At 37.2% G+C, this 10052-nt stretch overlaps 2 protein-coding genes across 2 annotated transcripts; one reads left to right on the forward strand and one right to left on the reverse strand.

Annotated features, from left to right (window-relative positions):
• Positions 1-1190: 1190 nt before the first annotated feature.
• LOC138881556 (uncharacterized) lies at positions 1191-5335 on the forward strand. Its single transcript, XM_070161790.1, has 5 exons — positions 1191-1257; positions 2425-2463; positions 2564-3307; positions 3404-3867; positions 4850-5335. Exons 1-5 carry the CDS (start codon positions 1191-1193, stop codon positions 5333-5335), a joined length of 1800 nt encoding a protein of 599 aa, XP_070017891.1.
• A 2279-nt stretch (positions 5336-7614) lies between these two features.
• Positions 7615-8844, reverse strand: LOC104247734 (probable CCR4-associated factor 1 homolog 11). Its single transcript, XM_009803818.2, has one exon. The coding sequence runs from the start codon at positions 8524-8526 to the stop codon at positions 7687-7689; it is 840 nt and encodes a 279-aa protein (XP_009802120.1). The 5' UTR covers positions 8527-8844; the 3' UTR covers positions 7615-7686.
• Between the last annotated feature and the right edge of the window lie 1208 nt (positions 8845-10052).

Genomic DNA, 10052 nt, shown 5'->3' on the forward strand with positions numbered 1-10052 from the left:
TGGAATTTCAACAATGGGAACACTTGTTTGAATGGAGCATGCCTATGGTGTATGAAGATGTTGTACAAGATTTCTATGATTCTCTTTTCACTGTTGAGGGGTATCACATCTGTGCGCTCATAAATAGAGTGGACATTGTACTCGACGCTTCAACATTGGGAAAGATTCTCAGAATTCCATGTGAAGGTATGTCCTCAGTTAAGAGTATCTGTGGAGTAAACTTTCAGAGAGCTATCATGAAAGAGCAAGTTATCTAACAGGGGGAACAAGTGCATAAGAAGGTATTGCTCCCTAGGTACCAACTTCTTTTTGAACTGGTCAATAAAGTACTCTTACCCCGCTCTGAGAGGCGCTCTATTGCTACAAAATTAAATATGGTCCTAATGGAAGCGCTTGATGAGTTTGTCCCAATCAATTTGCCAGCAATCGTGATAGATCATATGCAGAAGGTGGCAAATTTTAAGGGTGGAAATCATGAGTTACCTTATGGATTTCTCCTCACCCAGGTGTTCAGATTCTATAAGGTCCCTTTGGGGAACCCCAAAGTGGGCACACGCAAGCAAACCTTCTCTAAGACCACTCTAGAAGAATGTGAATGTATAGAAAGAGTTGGTGGAAGCATCTCAACCATTTCTCAGCTGATCAACGATCAAAATGAAGCCTCTAAGGAAATAAAAAGGCTGAGGGCTCAAAATGCCATACTGGAAACTCAGCTCAGTCAAGCAGCTAACGGACCTGATTCTGTAAATAAGGAGGTTGCACGACTGACAAAGGAAAATGAGAGACTTCGGGCTCAATTACTTGAAGAACAACTGTCTGCAAATGCTAGACTGGACCTGGTTCTTAAAACCATTGTTGTCTCTTCCTCCAAGCCTTCTTCCTTTAGTGTCCCCTAGGATCCTTTTTTTGTCAAGCTATTTTTGCTCCAACATCCTGTGGCTGTTGTTTTACTTTTGTTTGCTTGTTTTTGTGATGGCATATTGAACTTAACCATTACTACTCCTGACTTGCTCAGTCCAATGTAAACATTAATAAAACAGTTCCCCTTTCGTTGCTTGTACAATACTATGTTCCTCTGGCTTCTCTTTTATGTCATGTTGTGTGCACATATGTGGCATGAACTATCTGTGTTAGACTTCTTTATGCTTATTATCTGCTTGTGATCTTCTTAATACCTGTTCTTTTTAATGATGCAAGGGGAAAAAAGTGTGTATGTGAGAGTTAGGAGAGTGAAGGGTAATATATACATGCTGAGAGGTGAGGGGTAGGATTTCAGATCAAGGGAAAATCACAAAGAGGGAGATCTAAGATTAAGGGGGAACTTCGTGTAGTTCTGGCATCTTATCTGGTTATTTCTGCTCTAAACAAATATTGTCCATGCCTAAGTTTTGAATCATCAAAAATGGGAAAATTGATGGGTTTTCAATGTCTTAGCCTTATGTTTCTTATGTTTTGATGATCTAACAAACTTGTCGTGGTGAACCAGATAGAGAACCTGGCCCATAGGATATACATTTCATGTGAACTGGTCGAAGAATGAACGACCACAGGGAGGAACACAACAGGGACCCCTGATGACCTGGTCCCTTAGGGTTCTCCGACATAAGCACAAGTGAGTGACTGTACGCAATTAATGTAAAGAGGAACACAACAGGGACCTTCTCCCTTAGGGTTCTCTGACAGAAGTACAAGTCAAGTACACAGCTGGAACGTAGCAGAAGAAAGTGACCATCTAGCAATTGTCACAGAACCGGAACACAACTAGGACCTGGTCCGTTGGTGTGTCCTGACAGAAGTACAAAGTCCACTATCCAGCTGGAACGCAACTACCCAGAAGTGGTTGTGCAGATAGTATAACAGTCACTTCTTATTGGGAAGAAGCGGACACCAAGAGTTGACATCACTATCCATTGTGCTATCTTTTGTGATAAAACAACTTGGTGCAAGACACACCATTCTTTGTGCATTCAGTGATATTCTCTCAAGAAACAAAAGTATTCATCCGGCATTGAAGTCACTGGTGTGTCAAGAACAAGAAGACAACTCCACTAAGGATCAGTTTCTAAATGAGTTTATGTACATCCGTAGTTGAGTTGTAATCTTATTATTTGTTCATCATTGTAATTCCTAGTTTGCTTTATTAGAAGCGTTGTCTTAGGAGTAAACCAAATTTGTAAACTTCTGAGTTTATGTTGTGACTAGGGATAGTCATAAGTTTAAATCCTTTATAACTAGGAGAGTTATAGAGTGGCTTGTGGTGGTTGCATCACAAGTTAGTTTGAAGTTTTGCAATGCAGAGTGGCTTGTAATAGGGAGATTGCAAGTTAGTTGAGTTAAAAGCCTACAAGAGTAGGTCGTGATTTTTTGATCCCCTTGTGTGAGATTTTTCCACATAGAAAAATCTCTTTCCTTCTTTACATTCAGTCTTTACTGCATTCTATGCATCATCTCATAGAGGACCAGGTACTCTATAGTTTGGTGGACTCATATAAACTAACAATGTCGTACAATGAGAAATTTATGATTGTTGAGGCGTGAAAACGAGCATACTTTCTTTGCAAAGGCTACATCTTAAGTGCTTTGGAGGATGACTTGTATGATGTCAATAGTGCTACGAAAACTTCGAAAGAATTATGGGACACACTTGAGAAGAAGTACAAGACTGAAGATGCATGCTTTAAAAAGTTAGTGGTTGCCAAGTTTCTAGACTATAAAACGATAGATAGCAAAACCAATGGAACCCAAGTTCAAGAGCTTCAACTTATTTTTCATGACCTTATTACTGAACGTATGGTAGTGAATGAAGCATTTCAAGTGTCTGCAATGACTAAAAAATTGCCTCCTTCGTGGAGAGATTTCAAAAACTATCTAAAGCACAAGAGAAAAGAAATGAAGTTGGGAGATCTTGTGATTCATATCAATATTGAGGAAGAAAACAAAACAACCGAGATAAAGTCTCGTGGAAATTCAATGATTATGGGAGTTAATATCGTTAAGGAGACTGCTCCAAAAAGTAAGAAGAGGAAGAGTTCTTCTGGACAGACTAAGGAGCAAAACAAGAAAAAATTGCCTCCTTCTTCTGGTATGGTAGTGAATGAAGCATTTCAAGTGGCTGCAATGACTGAAAAATTGCCTCCTTCGTGGAGATATTTCAAAAACTATCTAAAGCACAAGAGCAAAGAAATGAAGTTGGGAGATCTTGTGATTCATATCAAGATTGAGGAAGACAACAAAACAACCGAGACAAAGTCTCGTGGAAATTCAATGTTTATGGGAGTTAATATCGTTAAGGAGACTGCTCCAAAAAGTAAGAAGAGGAAGAGTTCTTCTGGACAGACTAAGGAGCAAAACAAGAAAAAATTCAAGGGCAACTGATACAATTACGAAAAAGCTGGTCACAAAGCCCCTGATTATCTCCCGAAAAAGGATAAGAAAAAGGGACATGCCAACATAGTGGAGAAGAATGATGACATTGATCATCTGTGTGCAATGCTTTCGGAATACAACCTAGTTGGAAATCCAAAGGAGTGGTGGATTGACTATGGAGCCACTCGACATGTTTGTGCTGTCAAAGAAACATTTGCGACTTACTCTACCGCTGGTCCCGAAGAAGAGCTTTTCATGGGAAATACTGCAACAACCAAGATTGAGGGTTATGGGAAGATATTCCTGAAGGTGACTTCCGGCAAGGAGTTAATGCTCAACAACGTTCTTCATGTTCCTATTATTAGGAAAAATTTAGTTTCAACTTCTTTACTTGTTAAGAATGGATTCAAATGTGTATTTGTATCTGACAAAGTTATTGTAAGCAAGAATGAAATGTATGTTAGAAATGGCTACCTCACAGAGGGCCTTTTCAAACTCAATGTAATGGTTGTTGACAATATTAATAAAATTTTAGCTTCTTTTTATTTATTGGAGTCAAATGATTTATGGCATATTCGTTTATATTAGAACATGTCAATTACAAAACCTTGCGGAAGTTAATTAATTTAGAAGCATTGCATAAATTCGAGTGTAATAAATCAAAACGTCAAATAAGTGTTGAATCTAAGTTTGTAAAACATCCTTATAAGTCTGTTGAAAGGAATTCAAATCCTTTAGACTTAATTCATACTAACATTTGTGATATGAAATCAACACCATCTCAAGGTGGAAAAAATTATTGTATAACTTTTATTGATGATTGTACTCGATATTATTATGTTTATTTGCTTAAAAGTAAGGATGAAGCAATTGAAGCATTAAGCAATACAAGAATAAAGTGCAGAATCAATAGAATAAAAAGATCAAAATGATTAGAAGTGATAAGGGTAGAGAATATGAATCTCCATTTGTAGAAATATGTTCGGAATATGGAATTATCCATCAAACTACTGCCCCTTACACACCTCAATCCAATGAAATTGCGGAAAGAAAAAATCGAACATTAAAGAAAATGATGAATTGTTTGTTAATAAGTTCTGGATTACCGAAGAGTTTGTGGGGGGAAGCTATCTTACAGCTAACCGAATACTCAACAGGGTACCCTACAACAAAATGCACTCTATTCCATATGAAAAATAGAAAGGAAGAAAACTCAACTTGAAATATTTCAAAATATGGGGGTGTTTAGCAAATGTACAAGCACCTTTACCCAAAAGGATAAAATCGGACCAAAAATTGTGAATTGTATTTTTATTGGATATGCTTCAAATAGTAAAGCATGTCGATTTTTGGTTCATAAATCTGATAATCCGAGATTCATATTAATATGGGAATTGAATCAAATAATGCTAAATTCTTTGAAAGAATCTATCCGTATAAAACTGAATGTGAGTCGTTAAGTGAAAGACCTAAACGACCATAGGAAGAACCAAAGAAAAATACTCCAGTTGAAGAAGATCCAAGGCGTAGCAAATGTCAAAGAACATCTACTTTCTTCGGACTAGATTTTGTGACATTCTTGCTTGAAAATGAGCCTCAAACATTCAGAGCAACTATGCCATCTTCTGATTCAACATTTTGGAAAGAGACAATCAATAGTGAGATTCAATCAATTTTGAATAACCATACATGGGAATTGGTTGATTTTCCTCAAGGAAATAAGCCTTTAGGTTCGAAATGGATCTTTAAGAGGAAAATGAAAGTTGATGGTACTATTGACAAATATAAGGCAAGACTTGTTGTCAAAGGTTATAGACAAAAGAAAGGTCTAGATTACTTTGACACTTATTCGCCAATAACAAGAATAACATCTATTAGGTTGTTAGTAGCACTGGCGACCGTGTATGATCTTAAAATCCATCAAATGGATGTTAAAATAGCTTTCTTAAATGGAGAATTAGAGGAATAAATTTACGTGGAATAACATGAGGGTTTTGTGATTTCGGATAAAGAAAAAAAGTGTGCAAACTAGTTAAGTCGCTTTATGGACTTAAACAAGCACCCAAACAATGACATGCCAAATTTGACCAAATAATTTTGGCAAGTGGGTTTAAAATCACCGAGTGTGACAAATGTGTTTATATTAAAAACACTCCAGGTTGTTTGTTTATATGTTGATGACATGTTGATAATGAGCAAAAATATGGTAGATATAAGTGCTACTAAGCGTATGCTAGCTAGCAAATTCGACATGAAGGACTTAGGAGTTGCCGATGTGATCTTAGGAATCAGAATTCACAAGACTCCACAAGGTCTAGCATTATCACAGTCTTACTACATTAAAAAATTACTTGACAAATTCATATATTTAGATTTCAAAATTGTCAAGACTCCAATTGGCGTGAGTTATGCACTTCAAAAGAATGAAGGTGAAGGTGACTCTCAATTGGACTATGCAAGAATATTGGGAATTTTTATGTATATCATAAATTGTACGCAACCAGATATAGCATGTGCTATTATCAAACTGAGTCGGTTTACAAGTAATCCCAATCAAATACATTGGATGGCAATGAAACGAGTTTTGGGGTATCTGCAACATACCCAAGATTATAACAAATATCCCTCCATGATCAAGGGATATAGTGATGCAAATTGGATTACCGGATCTTCTGAAGTTAAATCCACAAGTGAATATGTTTTTACAATTATGGGGTGGAGCAGTCTCTTGGAAATCATCCAAACAAACGTGCATCGCCCGCTCTACAATAGAATCTGAATTCATAGCTTTAGATAAGGCCGATGAAGAAGCTGAATGGCTCCGGAATTTCTTGGAAGATATTCCATTTTGGCCCAAGCCTTTGGCGCCTATATGTATACATTGTGATAGTCAAGCGGCAATATGCAGGGTAGGGAACATTATGCATAACACAAAATCTTGTCACTTATGACGGAGACACAATACCATTAGACAACTATTCTCTAGTGGTGTTATCGGGATTGACTACATAAAGTCAAGAGATAACGTGTCGGAACCACTTACAAAAGGCCTATCTAGAGAGGTACTTGAAAGATCATCGAAGGGAATGAGATTAAGTCCTAGGACAAGTCATCATGGCGGTAACTCTACCTAGAAGACTGGAGATCCCAAGAGCTAGATTCAAAGAGATCAAACAAAGTTATGATTGACGGTTCAACGTTGTCAAATAACTCAATCATTCTCGTGATGAAGACAATGTTCAGAAATCAGGGTAAAACATTAAGGTTTTTTTATGAGTCAATAAAGCTTAAAGCTTTTTAATGATTTGCTAAGTCTGGCAGGAAATGACCAGATAGTATGTCTATAGGATTATACGTTTAGAAATCACCTATGTGAGAGAAGTGTAAGCCGCTTCAAGGGGAATAAAGTAAAGGCCCATTCTCTAAACACTTATGAAATCAGGCGGTGTTCATGGCTAAAAGGAACACAATCGTGAGAACCATAATGGTTAAAGATTGATTGTGTGACTTATGTCTTCTAGGTATACAACAAAGCTCGATGGTTCAAAGATATCAAATCTACCGATTGACCGAGTATATCCGACATAAGTTCACTACGAAAATTTCAAAGGGAAACCTACTTATCGAGATGCAATTAATCTTGCATGTAAATCACACACTCGTCCGTGCATTCCTTGTCTTATAGACATTCCCCATTCATGTGGGGGATTGTTGGGGTTAAAAGATTGATGAATGGGAAATCGAGGGAAGAAAGTGGAAGGAAAGTGAGATCCCTTTTGCTTTAGAAAGAGCAAATGTCCCTCGTTGGTGGTGGAAAGAAAAAAGAATGTACTTATATTGAGAAAACACTTCTCTTGGTGTTAAATGAGTTGGAAAGAAAGTAAGCTTCGCGCCGTCGTCGTCACTCGACTTCGGATAATTCAGATCCGGTTGATCGATTGATTAATTAATCTTTTTGGATAATTTTTTTTTTCAATAACTTAATTAATTAACGACAAGTAATTCAACGAGCTTGATTTTATTCTGAAATTATATTTTAGAGTCCGCTTCATTATTTCGACATTCTATTACTGCTAATTTTCTGTTTCAAGAAATTTTCTATTTCATTATTTATTATAGTAATAATACAAATTGACTAACAAAATACTCGTTGTAGATTCTCCAATTAGACAAATGAAATTATTTACTCAAAAACCAAACAATGTATGACTTGTTAAACTTTAAAATTAGCGAAACTAGAGACCACAATTTAACACCAAAAACAATTATTTAGTTAAGATATTATTTACTACTAACAAATTAAAAAATTAGTACTAATTCCTAATACACTTCTAATCCATACAAAACGCCGGCATATTTTCCCGGTCCGTCTTTTACAAAGTACACGTCCCTAATTTTCTGGAATGCATGCCACGTCAACAGGCTATCTGAACCGGCTTGATGGCACTTCCCGACCGCCCGGCTCACCTCTAGAGCCTTCGCAACCCGGTCTAACCCACCGTAAAGTTCGCAGAACCTCATCAAGTACTTTACATCATAAACATTATTTCCAAAAAACACCCTGAGAATTCCCAAAAAGTCCTCTAATTTACCGGGAAGCTCCCGGCGCGTGAGAATTTTCACCAGGTAAGCGAAATCGTACGCGCTGTGAAACGTGACCCAATTCACTGAGTCATTACAAACCAACCCAGAAGACATCATCAACTCAGCAAAACGCGCCGAGTCAACCCCAAATTCCTTGTTCTTCTCGAAGTCAATCCCGTAGCGACGTAAAAGCTCGATGGAGTCCGGCGCGTGACGATCACGCGCCACGTCGAAATCGGCAAAATTGAACTGCCATATATACCGGTGCACCCCGCCGGAACCCAAATCCGGCAAATTACCGTCGGCGTCCGACAACGTTAGTCCTAGCTGAATAAGGTTCAAAACGTCAACGTTTGACTTTAACAACTTATAATGTTGTCCATGTCGCCGGCGATTTTGCTGGAAAGAACCAACCTCCGGCTTGAAAATAACGCCCGGGAATTCAGTATCCATTGAGATGTAAGGGTACTGATCAATAGCTGTTCGTATAAGCTCAAATTCAGAATCAATATTATCGGACCAAACTTCCCGGATCTTAATCGGGTTCGGATCCAAAACAGTTTTTTCAACAGCCATGAGTCACAATTTTCCAAGATTCTCAGATGGGTCGTCGTAAAATCGAAAATAAATAATTGGTTTGCAGTGAAATTGAAATCTGAAAGCAAAAAGTTTTGATTTGGTGATGAGGGGGTGGCGAAAGAACTGGTTTTTATACAAAGGAAAAAGAATCTACGAGTGTTGCTTGGAAAGAGAGGGATAAGGGGATTTATTTAAATAAATAAAGGAATGTTGGAATTAAAAAAGGAGAAAAAGATTACCAAGTGGGACAAGGGAGGGATTAGTTCATTGTTTCCAAAAAACTGCGGTTCAGACAAGGAAAAGGAGAAAGAAAAAGGAAAGGTTCTGTTTTTTGGGTCTAAGTTCAACGCGTCTGGACAATTTATAAATCAAGTTGGTACAATAATGCATTTAATTGGTAGAATAGAATGCTTATTCACAGTGCAAAAGGGAATTGGTCTACAAAAGGCGGCTTTATTTGTGAGTTACGCTGTAAATCTTTATTTTTTACGCTGCAATTTGTTGCGTGTGATTTTTGTGTTGTACAGACTGGGAGTGAGCTGAATCTGTTGCATGCCGGTCAAGTGGAAAATTAACATCATCGTGTGTAAAAGTTGGGTACCTTTTCTTCAATTTTAGGTTGTATAAGGGTGTATATGTTACGGTATTTTCACACCACCAATCAATGTACATTAACACTATTTTACATTACATTAACAGAGACATCAACACATAAGTTAGACATGTACTTTCATGAGCAGTAAGATTTTTACTAAAAGAGGTCAAAGGATGTTAATGTGTAGCATATACACATACCCAAAAAAAAAAAGGCTAGCTAGACAAGGTATTTTTTCAACGAATGGGTGTCAATCATTCAATACATGTGGATCCGACACTGTTGATGAGAGTCAAATCTAACACCTATGGAGTCCAATACCTACATTGATCGTTGACCATTTGACTAGGCATGCCATGTGTTAAGTGATTTAACGAAGTAAGAATATATATGAATTAATTATGATTAAATTCAAAAGAGTCTATGCATATATTAGTTGGTTAAGCATTCGGTGGATAAATTTATAGGGAATATATCAACAACTCTTTAAAGTTGTCCATACTTTTCACTTAGACACTTCATCTTAAGTCTGTTTCATTGGAACACTCCAACCATATTTCAAATGTGTCATTTAGACACAAAATTGATAAGCAATCAAACATAAAACATTCGTGTAATTCACATGCTAGAGTGACAAATAAGATGAGGACATGTAGATTAAAAAAAAACTTTTTAAAAAAAGAGTAAAAGAAAAATAAGAACCTCACCCCATCCTTTCGTCATCTTCCTTGATGACCCTCTGCCCCCCCCACCCCACCCCCTGTCTTCTCCTGCCAAAAGAGAAGAACAAAGGACCACGCATGTCGTCTTATCCACTCTCACCATTGCCACCATTCTTCTACAATATTAAGAACAAACAGTAGACATAAAAATCAACTAACAATTTCTCTTGTCATGGATGATTAACCTCATCATTGAATTTAGTAAA

This window comes from Nicotiana sylvestris, chromosome 11 (assembly GCF_000393655.2).
Source record: "Nicotiana sylvestris chromosome 11, ASM39365v2, whole genome shotgun sequence".
In the NCBI taxonomy this organism is placed as follows: domain Eukaryota; kingdom Viridiplantae; phylum Streptophyta; class Magnoliopsida; order Solanales; family Solanaceae; genus Nicotiana; species Nicotiana sylvestris.